A 23,217-nucleotide genomic window follows, 5' to 3' on the forward strand; every position below is an offset into this window, starting at 1 on the left:
TTTTTATTTTGGTCTGATTAGATTTTAGTTCTTTTACTTCTCCAGAAAGGGATTCTCTAGTATCTTCTATGCTTTTTTCAAGCCCAGCTAGTAAATTTATAATCGTTATTCTGAACTCTAGTTCCGACTTCTTACTTCTATCCATACTGATTAGGTCCCTGGCAGTCAGTATTGCCTCTTATCTTTTTTGAGGTGAGTTTTTCCATCTTGTCATTCTTGCAGAAAGTGGTGGCTTTTCTATTTGGAGAGTTGCAGCTATTCTTAGATCTCTGGTTAAGTTCACAGGTGTTTAGAACGATTTGATAGCCATCTGCTGAATTCCTGGGACCAGACGAAACTAAGGTCTCCTACTCCTCCACCATCTTGGACTATCTCTCCTAGATTGTGGTGGGTTTTGTTTTGTTTTGTTTTGTTTTTTAAGATTTTATTTATTTGACAGAGAGAGGCACAGTGAGAGAGGGAACACAAGCAGGGGGAGTGGGAGAGGGAGAAGCAGGCTTCCCACAGAGCAGGGAGCCCAATGTGGGGCTTGATCACAGGACCCTGGGATCATGACCTGAGCTGAAGGCAGACACTTAACAACTGAGCCACCCAGGCGCCTAGATTGTGGTTTTCAAAAAATCTTTAGGAGCACCTGGCTGACTCAGTCAGTGGAACATGCAGCTCTTGATCTCAGGATTGTGAGCTTGAGCCCTATGTTGGGTGAAGAGATTTAAAAAAAAATTATAAGTAAATGTTTTTTGAAGTCTCTAAAGAGATTCTTGGGACAATTATGGAAATTTAAGTGTGTTCTAGAGATTATCAACAGTAAGTGATATTGTGGTTATATAGGAAAATGTATACATGTCTCACAAAAAACTGTATGTGTGTGTGTTAATACACAGTTGACTTGAACAACATAGATTTGAACTATGAGGGTGCATTTGAATGCAGATTTTTTTTCAGTAAATAGTGTACAGTACTGTAAATGTATTTTCCATGTGGTTGTTTTAATAGGGTTTTCTTTTGTCTAGCTTACTTTATTGTAAGAATACAGTATATAACACATACAACATACAAAATAATGTGTTAGTAGTTGCTGGTCAACAGTAGGCTATTAATAGTTAAGTTTTTGAGGAATCAAAAGTTATATGCAGTGGCACCTGGCTGGCTCAGTCTATAGAGCATGTGGACTCTTGATCTTGGAGTCGTGAGTTTATAACAGGAGGAATCCAGTAATTTAAGTGGAGCACTAAAATGCCTTGTGATGTACAAAGCTCAGAACCTGAACAAATTAGGAATCTGATAGGACATCCCCTCGGGTAAAGCTGGAAACTTCTGAGGGCTTGTACTCTCAGTGAAAACTGATTAATTAGATTTCATCAAAATTTAAAACTCCTCCCCATTAGAATGGAAGAAAATAGTATATATATCATATGACAAAGGCCTTGTATTCAGAATATATAAACACTCTTGCAAATCAATAATAAAGACAACCCAATAAAAGTAGGCAAAAGACTTGGAAACAAATAAAGTATACAAACATACAAAAAAGTTTACAACTGATCAGTCATAAATGCAGTTTTGATGCAAATTAAAATCAGTTCACACCTTCTGGAATAGCTAAAATTAAGAGTTACTACCAAGGGCACCTGGGTGGCTCAGATGGTTAAGCCTCTGCCTTCGGCTCAGGTCATGATCCCAGGGTCCTGGGATTGAGTCCCGCATCGGGCTCCTTGCTCAGCAGGGAGTCTGCTTCTCCCTCTCCCTCTGCCTCTCCCCCTGCTTGTTTTCTCTCTGTCTCTCTCACAAATGAATAAATAAAATCTTTAAAAAAAAAAAAGACTTACTACCAAGTGTTTGTTAGGACATGAAACAGTTGGAATTCACACACACTTCTGATGGTGGTATAAGATAGAACAACAGTTCGGTAGTTTCTTACAAAATTTAAATTAAATATGCAATTATCATATCCAACAGTTCTGCTCCTATATATTTACCTACGGAAAATGGAAACATCATTCCTCAAAAAAACATATAAGGATTTTTACAGCAGTTTTAATTCATTATAAACAAAATTGGGGTCAACCCATATGTCTGTAAACAAGAGTATGGATAAACAAATTGTGATATCTTCATATAATGGAATACTCCTCAGCAATTAAAAAACACTGCTGATAGATGTACATGTGTGACTCTCAGCAACATGTATAAATATGAAAAAAAATTACGTTAAGTGAAAGAAGTCAGACATAAAGAGACAGGTATATGATTCCCTTTATATGAAGTTTGAGAATAGACAAAACTAATCTCTTGGTGATAGACAACAACAAAACGGTTGCCTTTGGCAGAAGGGTGGGATTGACTGGAAGGGAATTTTGTGGGGTGACGAAGATGGTCTATCTTGATTGAAATGATTATACAGATGTTGTATGCATATGCAGCTAGGGATAAGAATGCATTTATCAAACTTCACCAGTTGTGCATTTAAGATCTCTGCATCTTATTTATACATTTAGCCTCAATAAAACTAGGAAAGAACAGTAAAGACAGAAACTGGAGAGTTTGAGGCACCTGCGTGGCTCAGTTGGTTAAGTGTCTGCCTTCGGCTCAGGTCATGATCTCAGGGTCCTGGGATCGAGCCCCACATCATGCTCCTTGCTCAGCGGGAAGCCTGCTTCTCCCTCTGCCTGCCACTACCCCCTGCTTGTGCTCTCTCTGTGTGTCTCTCTCTCTCTGACAAATAAATAAAATCTTAAAAAAAAAGTACAGTGTTTGTAGTCACAGGAAAATGCAGATTAAAACCACGGTGAGATTCCACTTACGGCATACCACATTGCCCCAGTTAAGAGTGGCATTACCCTTTTAAATTATCTAAATGTTTTTAGTAGTAGTTGAAGTAGTTAGTAGTTTTGTAGTTTGTAGTAGTTAGTGGTTTTGCTGGGATTTTCCAGATATACAGTTATGTTATAATTGTAATTTTCCTTTCCTCATTTTATGTATCTTCCTTCTCTGGAGCCGGTAGTTGCACAATAGTGTTAATAGAGAAGGTAGTGGATATCCTAATTCTGTTGTTGACTTAAGTGGAAATGTTTTTAAATTTTTCCCATTGATCATGGTACTGGCTTTGGTGTGGGCTATCTACATTGATCATATTATGGAAGTATCCATTCATTTGCATTTCACTAAAGCTTTCCTTTTTTTTTTTTTTAAGATTTTATTCACTTGAGAGAGAGAGTGAGAATGAGTGGTGGGGAGAGGGAGAAGCAGACTCCCTGCTGAGCAGGGACCAAACGCAGGGTTTGATCCTGGGACCCTGAGATCACAAATTGAGCCGAAGGCAGACACTCAACTGACTGAGCCACCTAGGTGCCCCAAGTTTTCCTTTTTCATGAAAGGATACTGAATTTCATTAAATGCCTTGCTAGCGATCACATTTTTCTCTTTATATATTAATGTGTTGAGTTACATTTACTAGATTTTCTAAATTAAACCATCCATTTGCAAGGCGCCTGGGTGGCTCAGTCAGTTAAGGGTCTGACTCTTCAGCCCAGGTCTTGATCTCAGGGTTGTGAGTTCAAGCCCCACGTTGGGCTCCACAGTGGGCATGGAGCCTGCTGAAAGAAAGAGAGAGAGAGGGAGAGAGAAATAAAGAATTTTTAAAAACCATCCATTTGCATTCCTAACATAAACCTCATTTATGGTATATTTTTCCTTTAAGGTGCTACTAGATTCTATTTGATAATGATTTATTTCATACTTTTGCATTAATAGTTATAAATATTTGTAAGTATTAATATTTATGAATAAATGTGGTGGAGTTTTCTTAGCCCACAAAAAAAAAAAAAAAATGTGTTGTTGCCACCATTTTGTTTTGTTTTGTTTTAAGATTTTATTTATTTGAGAGAGAGAGCACGAGCAGAGGAAGGGACAGAGGAAGAGGGAGGAGCAGTCTCCCCACTGAGTGCTGAGCCTGAAGCTGAGCTTGATCCCAGGACCCAAGAGATCATGACTTGAGCCGAAGGCAGACACTTAACTCACTGAGCCACCCAGGTGCCCTGTTGGTTGCCAACATTTAAAGATTGGGATTTTGGGGTGCCCGGGTGGCTCAGTAGGTTAAGCATCTGCCTTCAGCTTGGGTTGTGATATCATGGTCCTGGGATCGAGCCCCACGTCAGGCTCCCTGTTCAGCAGGGAGTCTGCTTCTACCCCTTCTCCCTGCTCCTTCTTTCTCTCACTCTCTCAAATAAATAAAATCTTAAAAAAATAAAAATAAGGGAACATTCCCTGTGGTTAAAAAAAAAATAGGGACTTTGTAGCTTTTCTTAAAAACTCAATAGATCTAGGGGCACCTGGCTAGCTCAGTGGGTAGAACATACAACTCTCTCAATCTCAGGATTGTAAATTCGAGCCCCACCTTAGGTGTGGAGATTACTTAAAAATAAAAGATTTAAAAAAAAAAAAAAACCTCAATAAACCTAGCCAGAATGCGCCTGTTTCAACAACACTGGTTTCCTGGACCTGAGTAGCATCTACCCACTTTGGGTAGGGTATGGGGGTAAAGTTGCTGTATATCACATATATAACATTTTTAATTCCTATGGGCAAAGTGTTTAGAGCATATATAAAATAAGGACTACAGGGCGCCTGGGTGGCTCAGATGGTTAGGCGTCTGCCTTCAGCTCAGGTCATGATCCCAGGGTCCTGGTATCAAGTCCCGCATCGGGCTCCCTGAGCCTGCTTCTCCCTCTGCCTCTCTCTCTCTCTCTCTCTCTCTCTCTCGCTCTGTCTCTCATGAATGGATAAATAAAATCTTTAAAAAATAAAATAAATAAAATAAAATAAAATAAAATAAGAACTACACCTTATATCTTATTCCATTCTTTTTTCTGGCTCCTATGTAGTCATAATGCCCCATGATCTGTATTGGGTAAATGTGACCAGTCAAGTTTACAAAATTTAGCAATTTAATAAGTGACTTTAACTCATCAGTAGGAATTTAATTGAATTGAAAAAAGTAAAGAAGTTGATAATTATTTGTTCCATCAATGCATGTCTTTACTGACAAAAAAATACCTTGTCTGACATATGTTCTCTATTCGGTTTGAATTCTTCCTCAAAATTTCCCTCTTAAAACTTAGGTGTTTGGTTTTTTATTTTTTATTTTTAGTAATCTCTATACCCACATGGGGCTCGAACTCACAACCCTGAGATCAAGAGTTGCATGCTTTCCCAACTGAGCCAGCTTTGCACCCCTAGGTGTTTGGGTTGTTTGTTTTTTAACTTATAATCATAAGCTCTCATCTAAATATAAATGTCTGAAGTACACAGATCAATTATGGTATAATTTGTGCCACGTGACTTAAAGTGGGGCTTTTAAAAATGGATCACTAACTGGGATAATAGAGGCTTTCTCTTTGAATTGCAAAATTACCTATATTGTGTATCAGTTCAGCTCTTCATATTCTTAAATATACAACCTTATAATATTCATAGAGTTCATAAACAATATTAAAACCTAAGCTACAGGGGTGCCTGGGTGGCTCAGTCATTAAGCATCTGCCTCCGGCTCAGGTCATGATCCCAGGGTCCTGGGATTGAGCCCCACATCGGCATTCCTGCTCGGTGGGAAGCCTGCTTCTCCCTCCGCCACTCCCCCTGCTTGTGTTCCCTCTCTTGCTGTGTCTATCTCTGTCAAATAAATAAATAAAATATTTTAAAAAAAAAGAAAGAAATCTAAGCTACAGATTGGTGTATAAATTAAAGGAGTTCTGGATGATTGACCTATCATTTGTCTTTGGGGGAGAAATTAGACTTCCTTTTTCCTTTTTCTACTTAATTGTTGTAACTGTAAGTGAGCCCAAAGAGAGTGGTATTTTTTTTTTCCTAAGGAAACCATTGAGATATTAACAATTTGTTCTTTTACTAATGTCCTCAGTGGATAATAGTGCATATATTTTGCTTAAACAAGATGACTACAATATAAATGCATACATTTTATATGTTAACTTATTTTTAGCTTTTATTTTTGTTGCGTTAATGATTTTGTGTTGTATGTTTTGTTTTCTATGGTGTGTGTTCATTTCAGAAAGTTTTAAAATTACAAAAGAGGAAGTGGCAGTGATTACCTATAGGTAACTATTGATAATGTTGTTAGTGGCCTCTTTATTGAGACAGTGTGACTGAAAAGAGACCAAATGGAAATTAAGGACATTTAGGTAAATCACTTAACCTTTCTGGGCCATGCCTTTCCTGATCATTAATATGTGAGAGGATTAAGGTCCTTTCAATCTCTGAAAATGTTGTGAATAGAAAGAAGGCTAAAGGGGAAGACCCAGCCATGCTGCTGCTGAGCTATATGGACTTGAGGAAGTAAATCAGTGCAGACACTGCACTTCGTTTACCTTTCCTTTAGAAGGTTGTTGTGAGGATATATTATCCATTGTGTATTTCTAATTTTATAATTGTTTGATATCATCTATTAATCTGTAGAACCGTAGGTGGGGTACATTAATGAAAGGCTACTACATTTTCCCTGGCTCTTTTCAAACAATAAATTTGCCCTAGAGAACCCCTGGCTGGCTCAGTCAGTAGAGCATGCAAACTCTTGATCTCAGGGTTGTAAGTTCAAGCCCTACTGGGTATAGAGATTACTTGAAAATAAAATCTTTAAAAAAATAAACAGGGGCGCCTGGGTGGCTCAGTCATTAAGCATCTGCCTTCGGCTCAGGTCATGATCTCAGGGTCCTGGGATCGAGCCCCGCATCGGGCTCTCTGCTCAACGGGAAGCCTGCTTCTCCTTCTCCCACTCCCCCTGCTTGTGTTCCCTCTCTCGCTGTGTCTCTCTGTCAAATAAATAAATAAAATCTTTAAAAAATGAAATAAAATAAAATAAACATGAGGCTGGCAATTAGAGACATTTTGAAAAAAAATAAATAAAAAATTTGCCCCTTTTTTGAGAGAGAGAGAGCACGTGCATGCTAACGGAAGGGGGGGTGCAGAGGAAGAGGGAGAGAGAATCTTAGGAAGTACAAAGCTCACGATTCTGAGAAAATGACCTGAGTGGAAATCAGGAGTTGGACGCTTAACTGACTGAGCCACCCGGGCGCTCCAATAAATTTGCCTTTTGATTTTAAAAGCCTCAGAGAGGTGGCTGTGTGGCTTAAAATCAGTTAAGCGGCAGACTCTTGATCTCAGCTCAGCCCTTGATCTCAAGGTTAGGAGCTGAAACCCTGCTCTGGGCTCTACACTGGGCACGGAACCTACTTAAAAATTAAATAAATAAATAAAAACCTCAGGAATTGAGTATGTCAAAAGAAAGCATTATGTTGCGTGAAGGATGTTTTGTAGAACTCACTGCTGTTTTGATTTTTAGGTTCCCACTTTCCTGTTGGAGTAGTCCCTCCCAGAACAAAATCACCAACACCTGAATCTTCGACAATAGCCTCCTATGTAACCTTAAGGAAAACTAAGAAGATGATGGATTCAAGAACGGTATTTAACTAGAAGTTAATTTCTAGAAGGATTTTTAATCCTATATATTGTCTTCTCATACATAATTTCCTTTTTAGTGTTTCACCAAAATTTTTTTTACATACTCTAAGAAAAACTTAGTAATCTTAATTTTTTTTTAATTACATTCAGGAAATTAGCACCTAGGGGACAGACCTACTCAGTACCTAATCTAGGTTTGTTTTGATCAGCCTTGAGTTGACGTCCACAGTTTGTGGAATATAGCTGCCTTATATTACATCTCTTGTCATCTCTAAGAATTTCTTTGGTGAGACTGATGGACATGTCCTTCAGGCAACAAGGTAATGGATTTCCAGACTACCCTGAGTTTAGCGGGCCTTTTAGCTGTGGTAGATTTGGAGTTTGCCAGTCCTCTGGTGACCCTGAGAAATGTGAATTGAGATTGGGAAATAAATTCTATATTTCACATACTTATCTGAGATCCATTTAATTCAACCTGCTGTAAACCAGTCTAATCTTGGTCATTTTGGGAAGATTATCAGGGTACTTAACTCCTTTTCACCAGGTAGTCTTAGAAATTTGGACTGCAAAAGAATTTTTTTTTTTTTTTTTTTTTGAGAGAGAGAGCTCAAGTGGGGCTGGCAGGGGAGGGGGGAGGTAGGAGGGGCAGGGGGAAAGGGAGAAGGAGACTTCCCGCTGAGCAGGAGCCCAATACAGGGCTCCATCCCAGGACCCTTGAGATCATGACCTGAGCTGAAGGCAGATGCTTAACTGACTGAGCCACCCAGGTGCCCAAGAATTTTTTTTTTTTTTAAGATTTTATTTATCTTAGCATTAGCAGGGGTGGGGCAGAAGGAGAGAGAATCTCAAGCACACTCCAAGCTGAGTGCAGAGTCCAGCACGGGGCTCGATCTCACAGCTCTGAGATCATGACCTGAGCCGAAATCAAGAGCCAGATGCTCAACCAACTGAGCCACCCAGGTGCCCCCAGAACTTTTACTTTTCATCTTTATAAATTCTCTACTAATTTGGTATGAAGTAATTTGATAATTTTAAACTGTAAGAATGAAAAGTACTACAAATGATAAGATTTATGGTTATTCTTGAAAGATATTAAACTACAGCTACAAAATATATGCCCAAAACATCTGACAAATTTATATACAAGAAATATATTTTTAATTAGTACAAAATTATAAAGACCTAGAAAAATAATTATTGTAGAATAAAAATTAATGAATTTCTATATATCAATATTACCATTAGCAGTCATGGTTTTATAATAGTATCATTTGTTCATAGGCATTTTTTTTACTGATTGAAAGGCTATTTTCTTTGGAAATTATAATGCTAAAATAAACAGAAAAAGGTTGGCTCAGTTGGAAGAGCATGCAACTCTTTATCTCAGGGTTTTGAGTTCAAGCCCCATGTTGGGTGTAGAAATTACTTAAAAATAAAATCTTAAGAAAATAAAATAAAATTTAAAATAAAAATGCATGTTAAGGGATGCCTGGCTGGTTTGGTCAGTAGAACATGCAACTCTTGATCTCGTAGCCATGAATTCAAGCCCCACATTGGGTGTAGAGCTTACATTAAAAAAAAAGTTGAAATGTGGGCGCCTGGGTGGCTCAGTCGGTTAAGCGACTGCCTTCGGCTCAGGTCACGATCCTGGAGTCCCGGGATCGAGTCCCACGTCGGGCTCCCTGCTCAGCAGGGAGTCTGCTTCTCCCTCTGACCCTCTTCCCTCTCGTGTTCTCTATCTCTCATTCTCTCTCTCTCAAATAAATAAATAAAATCTTAAAAAAAAAAATGTGTGTTGAGATGAAGAAGAAAGATATTAGTGGAGTTTGTATTCTATAACTATCTTTTTTTAATACATAACTATCTTAAGTAGTAGAAAATTGTACATAACCAAATACAGGTAGGAAAAGTATGGAAGACTACAGTTATATAATATTGGTACAGGAAAGACCTTTATAAGCAAAATCAGTGCTAGATTAAAATACTTGGACTATAACAGACAAGTTCCATAATATATGAGGAATGAATATATGTCAGTTATTTTTAAGGGTTTCTTTATGGAAAATATATATGATAATTGTTCAACCCCATAATAATTTATAAATACTAACTAAAACTGCAGTGAGATACTCTTTTCCAGTTATCACTGGAGAAAAAAATCTAAAAATTGACAATATTTAACATTTAAAAACAGGAGATATTTACAATATGACAACTTGGAAAACGAAGTTGCAGTGTGACATTTTTGCATAAGAGTAGAAAAGCGAGGAAGGCTACATGTTTGTAGTTACTAAAAATGAAAGGATAAAATAATAAACTTAATAAAATCTAAAATAACAAAAGGAAAGGGATGCTATAGTAGCCAATTCCCAATCTGTATCTAGAATTTGCTTTTTTTTAATAGTTTTTTTGGTTTTTTGGTGTTTTGTTTTCCAAAGCAAATGTGTTTTATTTTACATATGAAAGAGAATCACCATCACTTCTGCACATTAAGGCTTTTCATTTTCCTCTCCCTTTTAGTTTTTATTTGAGCTCTTTAAGATATTTTTTCTATACAATTGAAAATGGCTCTAGTTGGGGCGCCTGGGTGGCTCAGTCGGTTAAGCATCTGCCTTTGACCCAGGTCATGATCCCAAGGTCCTGGGATTGAGCCCCAAGTGGGGCTCCTTGCTCAGTGGGGAACCTGCTTCTCCCTCTGCCCCTCCCCCTGCTTGTGCTCTCATGTGTGTGCTCGCTCTCTCAAATAAATAAAATCTTTAAAAAAAAAAGAAAATCATTATTAAGAAAGAAAGAAAAAAAAGAAAATGGCTCTAGAGCTATTGCTCCCCGCCTCCAGGCATTTTTTAGATTGCGGGAGTGAGAAAAGATCTTAGAGGGTTTGCCTGATATACTGCTTCATCACAGAAATGCCTACCTCCACCCTGGGTTTTTTCAAAAGCAAGCAGCTTCACCAGTGTCTCACAGTCAGTCCCCACCAACTCAGACCAGAGACATAAAGAAACCTATGGATTCTGTGCCATGAATTCTAGCATATGTTTAATCTTTAAATGTTCTATTATATAAAATAAGCTAAAATTTGCTTATGACTAATATTGAAGTTCTTCTTTTGCATTTTATACCAATATTGTTTTACATCTTTAGTAAGAAAGTAAGAAGTAAGAATTGGTTATTTAATGTGACAAATGTTTTTAAACCCTTCAGTAAACCATAAAAATGGGTCATATATATATATATGTAAAGTTTTCAAATAAAACCATCTGATTTATGGAAAATAATATTTTAATAGTTATGTTATTGATCACGAACTAAGGATTTTTCTCTGCAGGTCTTTTCACAGTAAATGTGTCATTTAAAACACATTTTCATTAAAATAAATCTCTGGAGTGCCTGGCTGTCTCAGTTGGTAGAGCATGCAACTCTTGATCTCGGGGTTATAAGTTCGAGCCCCATATTGTGTGTAGAGAGTACTTAAAGATAAAATCTTGGGGAAAATTTTTTTAAAAATAAAATAGATCTCTTATATTTAGAAGCTGTGCCCTTTCCTAGTTTGAGTTTTATACAATTTCCTGTTACAGTGACCATGCATCACCAATTACTAGTGAAGGATAAAACAGTTTGCCTTTCCGGTGTTAACAAGTCTCTACTTTTGACTTAGAGAACAAAATGAATGCATTTTAGAACATTTTTTATTCCAACATACTTTTCAGAAGTTATTCTGCATCCTTGTATTCATATGTCTATGTTTAACTTAAAGGAAAGGCCCAGAAGTGCAGTGGAACAGCTCTGTTTGGCTGAAAGTACCCGACCTAGGATGACTGTGGAAGAGCAAATGGAAAGAATAAGGAGACATCAACAAGCATGCTTGAGGGAAAAGAAAAAAGGATTAAATGTTATTGGTGCTTTAGACCAGTCACCCTTACAGAGTCCTTCAGGTTTCAGGGATAATCCCTTTAGGATTACCCAGGTATATCTATTGCATTTAATCATTCTTCTGTGTAAATCTAATATCACTTGAATCAGGATCATGGAGTTACATGATTGATGGGTTTTCAAAAATGTCTACAGTATGGATAGTTATTTTATATTATTTAATTCCCATAATAATAAGCTAAGACAGCTTAATCAAATGGAAATAGCCCGGAACTCAAAAAGTCAGAGCTGTATTACTTGTTGGGTGTCCTTGTACCAGTTGTGGACTCACTGTTCTCTGCTGTAAATCAGATGACGATATAGCCCATCTCATCGGCTTCACAGAGATACTAAGAAGATAAAAGTGCTTTCAGCAACTGTGAAATGCCAAGATAGTCCCCAATTCCCCCTCCAATATAATGTGTATTACTCTTTGTCCTAATTTAACATGACCTAAATTGTAATAGGAGAGAGCTTCTAAATAAAAGTTCTCAGCCTACTATTCATCACATCCCAACCCCACCCTTGTAAAGTGACACCATTCCATTTCTTACGATTTGTTTGTTACCCCAATTCATAAATACAAAGATAGCAGACTAGGGAATCTGTTTGAGTGGCTTCTGTCTGGTTGTCCCTGTTAGTACACATGTATCAGCTGAAATGTTGCTCTTCCTTCCTAGAAATCCCCTTGCCATCTAATCAAGAGCTGGCGGGCACTGCTACTAAAGATCCAACAGAATAACGGTTGAATAATTACACATTCTACAAAGTACAGGATGGATGATTAAAAGAGATGGGGAAAAAATGTGTGAAATACTGATATATATGTATATTTTTTTTCCTCTGTTGGTTTTCATAAGGAAACCTCCTTGTGAGTGAAAACTAACAGGTGCTATCCAAAACTGTACATGGCTTCGTGGTATGACTCTCTGCTATATATCTTTTGGACAGACTCGAAGAAGGGATGATAACATTAAGGAATTGGATACCGTCATTAGAGAAAATGATGTCAAGCCAAACCATGAAACTCCCGCGGCAGAAATTCTTCGACTAAAAGAAGCAGAACCTCCAAATACGGATTTCGGCAAAGAGGTAGAGAGATTATTTTAGAACACATATTCCACAGGGGTAGATTTCTGAACATTAGATCAAGTGGTAATGTTGAAAATAATTACGTTTCATTTCATTGCAGAGACCATAAGTCTAAGTGAAATGATAGGTTTTGTTTAACTTGAGTGATGTATTCAGTACATCAAAAAATGGGTTAATTGAACATTTAAAACATAATCAAGGCTAGAATAAATTACTGTTAACCCCAATTAAAGAATCTTATATCTCAGAGCTGCTAGCTATTAGCAATGTGCATCATCCCTCTGGGCAAATATTTTTCATATACTTGAATCTAAAGATGTATTTCAGTAACTATTTGACAGGATATCATTTTTTAACAAACTTCTCTTTTGAATCATTTTTCTTCTTATTCTATAGTTTAAAAAAACTGAGGACATTTTTTCCAAAACACTTTTCAAACCTGAACCAAATGGAGTAAGTTCGGAGGAAGTGATGGATAAAGAGGGAAACAAAGAGAAAATGCCCGAGGATGTTTCATACAGGTAATAATTAGGGAAAGTGACAAAGGAATCACTCCCAAAATTATGTAACACTTAAGAATGGGGAACTTCGGAGTCAAAAAGTCTTGGATTCCTGTGCCAGCTTAGCTACTTAAGAGCTGTAGGATCTTGAGCAACTTGCATAACCTCCCTAAACTGCAGGTTCCTTCCTTGTAAAAATGGGATAATAATAGCGTCTATATCACGAATGTGTTGCGACGATTAAGAAAACACAGGTATAGCACTTAACTCTATGCTTAGCACCTAGGAGTTCAGTAAGGACCTTTAAAAAGCATAGAAAGATACATAAGCTCTGTATCAAAGCCAGCACCTCAGCATTGTCTGCATAATGGATCGTATAGACACACATCAGAAAACCAAGGTATCTGATGTATTCCAAAAGCTAGTGTGATACGCTATTTACTTTTTAGCTGTATTTCTTAACTGGCCTTCTTATGTGTATGTCCTCAATCCCACCCTTCATTAGAAAAATTACCAGAGCTGGAAAAAAGAAATGCTGTGATTTAATGTTATTTGGAATGCCTTTATTTCTTCTATGAATAGCAAGATCGAGTTTGAAAAACTTTTGGCAATAGCTGATAAGGAAAAAAACCTGCTGTTTTGTCAATAGGCATAGATTAAAACACATCTAGTATGTTAAAACCTGTGAGTTTCATGACCCAACAACAACAAAAAATAGTTTGTTGGCCACTTTGGACAATGCTAAGGAATTGACTTCTTATTCCAAAACCTGCTACATAAAGGCAAAGAATCAAGTGTTTATCCTGCCTTTCCCAAATAAACTGCAGCCAGAAAGTTTTCGAGGAAATAGTTTTCTTTTTAGAAGAATTTCATTCAATAAGGAGTGAAAGACTGAGAATACCACTGTTTTGCTAACCCTAATGAAATAAAGGATTTGAACAATATTCCTCAATAGCTGGAAAAGCTGAAAATCTGACAGGGAAATTGAGTGGATCAAGAAACCTTGAACTCACTGATCATTTTTAACATCACGAAAAGAAACAGCCTGTTCATGCAACAGTGCATGAACCCCACCTAATGAAATATATTACCTTTCCCCCTAAAATCTAAATCTGATCAAGCCTCAAAGTCCTTATCAGTTTATGAAAAATAAGAGGAATATAATCATCAAAATACAGAATGTGGTAAACTATGTAGGACGGATAAACCAGGTTCTTTCACCTAAGTGGCAAAGAATAAAAAGGATGTGTGCGATGGGTTATTTTAGATTAAAGTTAACTTTAAGAGACTTGTCAGGCAAATACAATACCTAGACTTCAGATCTTTTTGAAACCAATAACTGTAAAATGCTATAATGAGGCAATCAGGAAATTTGAGCACTGACTGGATATTTGATGACACTAAGGTATTGTAAATACAAACTGAAGTGTTTATAGATCAAATGATATGTCTGGAATCTGCTTTAAAATAATTTGGAGAGTAGGGGACTGGGAGTTTAGGTGAAACAAGATTGGTAAAATGTGGATTACCTGAGTGCACAGGTTTCGTGTATTATTTGCTCTCATTTTTTTATGTTTAAAAATTTCTATAAAGGGGGGAGAAAAGAGATTACAAGTAAAGTGTTAGCAGTTACTAGCTATAGATGGTGGCATCTTTTGTGTATGGTCAAACATTTTCATAATGACAAATTGGAAGAAAAAAATTTACTGTATTTTGTAATAACAAGTTTTAAAATATCAATCTATTTTCAGTAGCCCTCAAGATGAGATACAGATCACAAATCATAAAGCAGAAAGCCACCCTGAAGAGAATATAAAGGGCAATCTTCATGAGCAGGAAGAAACGATTGTTTCCTATGAACAAACTCCTGAGGCTTCTAGAGGAAATCAAACAATGGCAGGTAGATATTACACATTTCATACTTTTCTCCCTGGGGTTTCCTCTGAACCTCTGAATTCATATTTTGCCTTCCCACATGCACCTTCAGGAAGGATGCCACTTCTGGAAAGGATGGAAAGGGGACCTCGGTCTAGATCCACAGTGTCCTGGCTTGGGGATCACTTCTTTCTCTCTCTCTTTCACTCTCTCTTCATCTTAACCTTAACACGTATACCATAAATTTTGTCTAAAAAGATCTTCCAGAACTTGGAAAACATACCTGTTTCTCTGAGGCTGGATTCTCAGAATAGTCACAAAACTACCACTTTGGGAACTGTACAAGATTTAATACCTAAACTAGTAGAACAGGTTTGTTTAGCCACTGCTATAATCCACATCTGGGTTTTTCTTTTTTTCTTTTTTTTTTTAAAGATTTTACTTATTTATTTGAGAGAGAGAGAGAATGAGAGACAGAGAGCACGAGAGGGAAGAGGGTCAGAGGGAGAAGCAGACTCCCTGCTGAGCAGGGAGCCCGATGCGGGACTCGATCCCGGGACTCCAGGATCATGACCCGAGCCGAAGGCAGTCGCTTAACCAGCTGAGCCACCCAGGCGCCTTAGGTTTTTCTTTGATAGAAGATCGTGATCTTCTCTCAAAGACCATCATCCATCCATGTCAGAAGATAGGGGCTCCTGGGTGGCTCAGTCGGTTAAGCAACGGACTAACTCTTGATTTCAGGTCAACTCATGATCTCAGGGTTATGAGATCGAGCCTCGTGTGCTCTGTGCTGGGCGTGGAGTCTGCTTAAGATTCTCCCTCTCCCTCTGCCCGTCCCCTCACCCTCCCTCCCTCTCTAAAAAAAATTTTTTAACTAAAAAATAAAATAATAAAAATGTCTATGCTACTTTCAGGTTTCTTTTTTTTTTCCCTTCACAGATTTGATTTTCTCTTTTTTTCTTTATGATATTTGGGAAGGGATGGGGATGGGGGATCATACAACTAGTGCACATTATCAACATTGCTTCTCATAGTCCATAAGCAAAAAACCATTCTTAATAATCCTCCCTCCTGGGGCGCCTGGGTGGCTCAGTGGGTTAAGTGTCTACCTTCAGCTCAGGTCATGATCCCAGGGTCCTGGGATCGAGCCCCGCATTGGGCTCCCCACTCAGCGGGGAGTCTGCTTCTCCCTCTCTGCTCCTCCCCCTGCTTGTGCACTCTCTTTCTCTCTCTCTCTCTCTCTCTCTCTCTCTCTCTCACTGTCTCTCAAATAAATAAAATCTTTAAAAAAAATAGTAATCCTCCCTACTTTCACCCTCCTCCCCATCATTTTGCAAAAGGGCAAATACAGTGAAATTCAATTATTTGGGACTGTTCTTAGGAAGAACATGGGAGTCTGGCAGTATTCTCTACAATTTATATACATATAACGTGCAAATTTATGTGATAAGTCATGTTTCCTTGTAACAGATATTAAGCACTGTCTTTTCTTTTGCCTCTCTCATTTATAAGGCATTATGCACAGGAATTCTCACTTTTTTTTTTAATTGTCAAAGACCACTTTCTGTTTTTGTTTTGGCACGACTGCATAAAGCGTGTGAGTGTATTAAAATCACAACATTTAGACTGTCGATGGTATTTAGCTGCATGGAACTAGAAAGGTTTTTTTTTAATTGTTTTTTTATTTATTTATTCATGAGAGTCAGAGAGAGAGAGAGAGAGGCAGAGGCAGAGGGAGAAGCAGGCTCCCAAGGAGCAGGGAGCCCGATGCGGGACTCGATCCCAGGACCCTGGGATCATGACCTGAGCCGAAGGCAGACGCTCAACCATCTGAGCCACCCAGGCGCCCCTAGAAAGGCTTTTTTTTTTTTTTAAGATTTTATTTATTTATTTGAGAGAGAGAATGAGAGAGAGAGAGCACGAGAGGGAAGAGGGTCAGAGGGAGAAGCAGACTCCCTGCTGAGCAGGGAGCCCGACGCGGGACTCGATCCCGGGACTCCAGGATCATGACCTGAGCCGAAGGCAGTCGCTTAACCAACTGAGCCACCCAGGCACCCCCTAGAAAGGCTTTTAAAAGTGAGACCCAGAGGGGCACCTGGGTGGCTCAGTTGGTTGGGCGACTGCCTTCGGCTCAGGTCATGATCCTGGAGTCCCGGGATCGAGTCCCACGTCGGGCTCCCTGCTCAGCAGGGAGTCTGCTTCTCCCTCTGACCCTCTTCCCTCTCATGCTCTCTCTCATTCTCTCTCTCTCAAATAAATATCTATCTCTCATTCTCTCTCTCTCAAATAAATAAATAAATAATCTTAAAAAAAAAAAAAAAAGTGAGACCCAGAAGCTCCCAGCTGGCTCAGCCAGTAGAGCATGGGACTCTTGATCTCAGGGTTGTGACTTCAAGCCCCATGTTAGGCAGAGCGTACTTTTAAAAAAATTGTTTTAATTAATTAATTAAAAAAAAAGTGAGACCCAACAAGAGTGATTCATAGGTAGACACCTAAAAATTAACCTCAAAGCCAAAAAAAAGGCGGGGGGACGACGACAAGAATTTTCTTTTCCAATTTTGTGGAGGTACAATTGACATAAAACATTGTGTACACTGTCTAAGCTTAAGGTATAGGAGGAAGAAGAATTTTTAAATAGTCTTCAAGAGACATTTCATGCTAAATAATAATCAATTGTCAATTTCAAAGAACCCAGATACAGCTATTAATTCCTTCCTGAAGCATGTTCTTATTTTATGGGATCACAGCATCCAGATTTCCTTCTCCAGATGTGTCCTAAAGATGTTTACCTTTTGCGTTCTCTTGGTGTGTTTTAGTGCAAAGTCTGTCCCCATCTCCTGAGTCCTCAGCATCGCCCGTTCCAGCTACTCAGCCGCAGCTCACAGAGGGATCCCATTTCATGTGTGTGTAGTCCCGGAAAAAGTACGTCCGTTACCCTTTGCATTTGTGCTTGAACTTGAGTTTTTAACTGGAGTTTTATTCACTCATTGGTTTGGTGAACAAAAACTTGAGATTGATCCTGGACTGTGCATTAGGGATCGCTGGCAGGGCAAGGAGGCTGTGTATTTGGGCCATGGCCAGTCACTCAGATCTCCAACATCAGCCCTTCCAGTGATTTGCTACGTGACAAAATTTCTCTGTCTCTTATTTCATCGTGCATAAAAACAGCAAAACGAAGAGCGGATGGCCTGTGCCAAGACAAGCCTCACGGTGTTTTGTAGCTGTGCTCCCACTTAGCATTACTTTCCATAGTCGGATCTGAGAATTCTGTGGAAGCAATTACATGTTGATCAAGTAATGTTTTTTACAGTTCATGTGACATGTCTACCGCGTGGGGAGTCTGTTAATTATCTTAAAGTACAAAGGAGTGTTTGTGGTGCGGCCAGCTACATGGAGTCGTTAAGATCTATCAGAAATTATTTTGAAATAATTATTTTTTTTTTAAGTAAGGGAGATCACTACTAAAAAAGCTGTGGGTGGGGCCGGGGAAAGGAGGAATCCTTACTTGAACATTGTTCCTTGGGCCACAGTCTAAGAGCTGAGAATAATTTCCTAAGGTCTTTTAATAATTTTATAGAAAAATGCTAAATTTTATTTGCAGTTTTGGATTTGTAGATATATACTCTTTTTTTTACTTTTCAGGAAAACTGAGATATGGAGTTAGTTATGCCTTTTTCTGCATTTTTTTTCTCATACCATCTACCAGATCTAGGAATATTGTATGCTTTAGGGTTATCACCAGTTTCTGTTAAACAATTATAAGCAGCAAAAATACATAGAGATACTACAAACATTGTTGCTAACATATTCTTTGACTTTTAGATTCTCAAAATAAATTTGTACAAATACTAAATTGACTTACCCAGTAGTGCTTATTTTCTAGAATCTTCTTCCATTCATACCTTTTTGTAGCAACTATAACCTGTGTCCTTTTGTTCATCCGGAAGGATTTATGTCTGTCTCGTCATATTTGTAACTTCTATTTAAGATTATGTCTACATAGAGCCTAGAAGAGGCCTTTGTTTGTCAGTTGGTATTTATGCAGGATTGACATCCTTTCTGGAGTTACAAACCACCTGTTTGTTAGAGTCTTACCTCTGTCACTCAGGCATTTAAACTTTTAAACTTACTGTGTTTTGAAGTGACAGTTGCCACTAGTGACAGAAAAATACCAGAATAGGAACAGTCAGCATGCTTATTTGATTCATCTTGTGCAAGGACTTGATAGATGGCCTCTGTCCATCTTAGTGGAGAAGTGTACATTAAAATCCAGTCTCATTATCTTTTGGTTCAATAAACAGGTTACCGTTCTTCGTACACAGCCAGTGATAATAAAGAATGTTGTCTGACAATAAAGAGTATGTACAGTTGCAACTCAAGTACATTTCCGGGTTCCTTAAGTTGTTATTATTGGATTTTGTTTCGTTTTACTTTCATTCTAAGAGCTAGTGGTATGACATACTGGAATGGGGTCCAGTTATTGCCTCGGCACTCAAAGCGGTATTACTTTCTGTCTTCTCACTGTGTGTATGTAATCCCGCTGACTTAGTCGTTTGGGCAGGTTTATATAAACTTTTGGAAAGGTTTATAAATGACGCTGTTGCATAGGCAGCTTAATATATATCTTAGCAAAGTTATGCAAATCTTTGCTCATTTTGTTGATCTTTTGGATTCAGCCACAAATTTGGTTACTTTTTTTTTTATTCTGAATTGTTATTTAATTGCATTCTTGGCTTTGTGAATTAAACCTATGAAATGACAAGAAAATGTCCTTCCATTGTATTATGTCTTAGGATTTCCGTGGCCATGCTCGTCAGTTCCGTTGTTAGAGAACACCGCCCTCAGTTACTCTAGGAAATTGTCACTCATTAACTTTGCAGATGTCAAGTAATTTTCCCCGGTCTCTATTTTTCAGCTATACCGACTCCTGTTGAAACCATTCAAAACTAAAGACATGGACCTTCAGCAATGTGAGAAGATATTGTACAGTATATTTTAAATCTATGAAATTCATAGTTCTGATGCTTTTGGCCACAGAGCATCATTTTATCACTTCTGGAAAATGTTTATTCCAAACAGCTTTAATGGATCATATGTACACTCCATAATCTCAAGGTTGTTGTTCTGACACCAGCTTGCTGCTATGATTTCAGAGCACATAAGTAAAGGTGCTTTTTTAATGTGCGGTCTACAGCCAGATCTTACTTAGTTGCTGATTTACAGATTTTGATGTTTCTAAAGTTTAGGTGGATTTATATTTCTTTCTGCTTTTTCAGTACAGAAATTTAGTTATTTCCAATGAAGCTTGTTTTCCTTTTTTTTTTTTTCTTCCCGTTTTGGCTACTGCAATGCTTTGTTTCACACTTGATTTGTAAAAATTTTATATATATATTTAAAATGTGTCATTTTATTATTGCTAAGTGAAGTACGTCCTGTTTTCTGCTATAATTATTTCTCAGTCAGATTGCAATGTCAGCAGTTACTGCCACACTCTTGTCAGCTTAAACACAAATGTTACCGCTTACTTTTTCTTAAAAATACAATTTAAAATGTAGGTATTTTGAAGGACTGGGCTTATACTTCAATTGGGATAGATGTGTACAGCAATAAGCAGTTTTCAAATCCAGTACTTAGTTTGTGTACAAATGTAATTATGTTCATTGTGTATATATTATACAATGAGCACATGTAAGTATTAAAGGCTCCTTACTATTGTTTAAATGCAAATGTTCATATCTCATTTCTTTTTTATCATGTTAAATAAATGTTGATGTTCTTAAATCACTTGTGTTAGAATTTTTGCTCTTCCCATGTAAAGTGGAAAGTCTGTGGGGCACCTGGCTGGCTCAGTGAGTAGAGCATGTGACACTCGATCTCAGGGTTGTGAGTTCAAGCCCCACGGTGGGTGTAGAGATTACTTGAGAAAAATAAATCTTTGAAAAAATAAGTTAATTAAAATAAATAGAAAGTCTGAGACTCAAGGGACTTCTCGATGAAACAGTAGTCTGTTAATCTTACCACTGTAGACAACATCATAAAAAGACCTTTTCTGCCATCCAGGCCGGCTCTCCCATGTGAGAGCTCAAGGAACTTGAGGCCCAGGGAGATAAATTGAGTGGGCCACAGTCACATTATATTTAATGACAGAATTTGGACCAGAACATAGTTTTTTTCACATTTCCTTGGAGGCCATCAGCTAAATATCATCGGGCCGGTTTCATTTCTCAAAGTCTTCTACACTTATTTCTATTTGTTTGTGTTGCGGAAGCTAGCTTCAAACATCTGCTTTCTCCGCTCAGTGGATTGGGCTTGAAGAGGGCTGTGTGGAGCAGAGGGTTATTTCTCTGACATGGGGAACTAGAAACCATTTCATCATCAGAAGTAGGACCCTCAGAGATCATTTTCTCTTACAATACATTCTTGGCAGATGTTCACGCTCTTCAGAATCAATTACATTTCTTTCCTCTATAACCTTTTGTTCATGCTATATATTGTTCCCAGAGTACAAGGAAATTTGATGCTTTTGGATTCCTATATGATATGGCTGAAACTAAATTGGCACTGGTCAGTCTTTTTTTTTTTCCCATGCTGTAGTAAAGAGGATTTAAATTTAATTCAAAATGCAGATGCATAAAAATTCATCTGCTCCAAACAGAAACACAGAAAAGGAAATGCAAATAGATACAGCCTATATTGTAGGAGGTGAAGAGAAGAGAGGTTAAGATGGAAGGAGAGTGTTCAGCTCACCATACCCACATAAACAAGTTTATGCATACCGCCTTCATCTGAAGACATCATGCCAGAGTCTTCCAAAGGAAATAGGCTACAGGTTATTATTTCCCTCTAGTCACCACATGGTTATTGTTACAGATCTTCCAGTCAATGTGTTAGGGGGAGAGTGACTTGTTCTTTGGTTTTTCCTTGGGTTTTTTTGGTGAGGCTTTTTAAGTCTGTTGTGTATGTGTGGTGTGTGTTACTTTGGCTTAAACACATTTTTTTGAACCATTTCAAAAAGGAAAATTGTCCCATACTGGAATAGCTAGAAGCCTAGGGATTTTGGAAAAAACGGTATAGAGTAGTTGTAACTGGGGTCAACATTTCAGAAAGCCAGATGAAAATCCCGTACTTGCAAACAATAGGTCAGCACAGAATATAGCAAAAGGGACTATTCTCCTAAACTGTGAACTAGATCAATATTCTCTATCTCACCTAAAGCTCACCTTACTCAACTCCTGCTGTCTTATTGGACAGGTGTGCAGAGAGCCCAGGAAGTATGGAGACTTAGAGTAAGGAGGGTGGCAGACAAGCAGGAAAGGCCATTATTCCAAATGCAGGGTTGTTATGGGCGCCACCTTTCCAGCATGGAAGCAAGCTCCAAAGTTTAATGTGTGTCCCTGTTGGGTTGGTTACTCAGACATCACGCCCAAGTCCCCCACATGCCCCTGCCCCCAATTTATAGAAAGTTCACAGTCTGGGGCGCCTGGGTGGCTCAGTCAGTTAAGCGTCTGCCTTCAGCTCAGGTCATGATCCCAGGGTCCTGGGATCGAGCCCTGCATTGGGCTTCCTGCTCGGCAGGAAGCCTGCTTCTCCCTCTCCCACTCCCCCTGCTTGTGTTCCCTCTCTCGTTGTGTCTGTCTCTGTCAAATAAATGAAAAAAATCTTAAAAAAAAAAAAAGTCATACTCCCATGGTGGTCAGAAATTAAACATAATCATAAACAAGCAATCTGCAAACTTCTTTGTATATCCACAAAAGTATTTTTAAAAATTGTTTCCCTTTGCACATTTTAAATTTGACACCTTTAGTTTTGCAGAAGTTGAGATAGTCGAAAAGATGCAATTTTTAGCATACTATCAATTTAACTTTGAAACTTTTTTTTCTTAAGATTTTATTTATTTATTTGAGAGAGGGCAAGACAGAGAGAAGGATCAGGGAGAGAGGCAGAGAGCGAGGGAGAAGGAGGCTTCCCGCCGAGCAGGGAGCCCGACATGGGGCTGGATCCCAGGAGCCCGGGATCATGACCTGAGCTGAAGGCAGACGCTTAACCAACTGAGCCACCCAGGCACCCCTATCAATTTAACTTTGTAAAATAAAACTGTTAAATCAGTTTTTTTTAGTGTATCCAATAGAATCTAAATACTGTTTTGATTGTTTCATCATCCATTTTTTTTTAAGATTGTATTTATTTGACAGAGAGGAGAAGCAGGCTCCCCACTGAGCAGGGAGCCCGACGTGGGGTTCGATCCCAGGACCCTGGGATCATGACCTGAGCCAGAGGCAGTCAGTAGAGCATGTGACTTGATCTTGGGGTCGTGAGTTCAAACCCCGCCTGGATGTAGAGCTTACTTTAAAAAAAATAATAATAATTC

The 23,217-nt window shown here is 38.3% G+C and overlaps 1 protein-coding gene across 3 annotated transcripts in view; it reads left to right on the plus strand.

Annotated features, from left to right (window-relative positions):
* PLEKHA5 (pleckstrin homology domain containing A5) overlaps positions 1–20,048 on the plus strand; it is a 238,983-nt gene extending 218,935 nt beyond the window's left edge. For 2 of the 3 annotated variants that reach the window (XM_088025565.1, XM_088025566.1), the window contains 6 exons: positions 7,355–7,473; positions 11,228–11,437; positions 12,334–12,474; positions 12,871–12,995; positions 14,729–14,874; positions 19,765–20,048. In XM_088025565.1, coding sequence (XP_087881691.1) covers positions 7,355–7,473; positions 11,228–11,437; positions 12,334–12,474; positions 12,871–12,995; positions 14,729–14,874; positions 19,765–19,799 — 776 coding nt within the window. In that variant the 3' untranslated portion in view covers positions 19,800–20,048. Of the gene's footprint in view, positions 1–7,354; positions 7,474–11,227; positions 11,438–12,333; positions 12,475–12,870; positions 12,996–14,728; positions 14,875–17,665; positions 17,772–19,764 lie in introns of all 3 variants that reach the window. The other variant, XM_028119753.2, reaches the window with a different exon arrangement.
* Positions 20,049–23,217: the final 3,169 nt, after the last annotated feature.

This window comes from Eumetopias jubatus, unplaced genomic scaffold (assembly GCF_037043125.1).
Source record: "Eumetopias jubatus isolate StellerSeaLion01/CBP00866 unplaced genomic scaffold, mEumJub1_p1.0 scaffold_8, whole genome shotgun sequence".
Classification (NCBI taxonomy): Eukaryota; Metazoa; Chordata; class Mammalia; order Carnivora; family Otariidae; genus Eumetopias; species Eumetopias jubatus.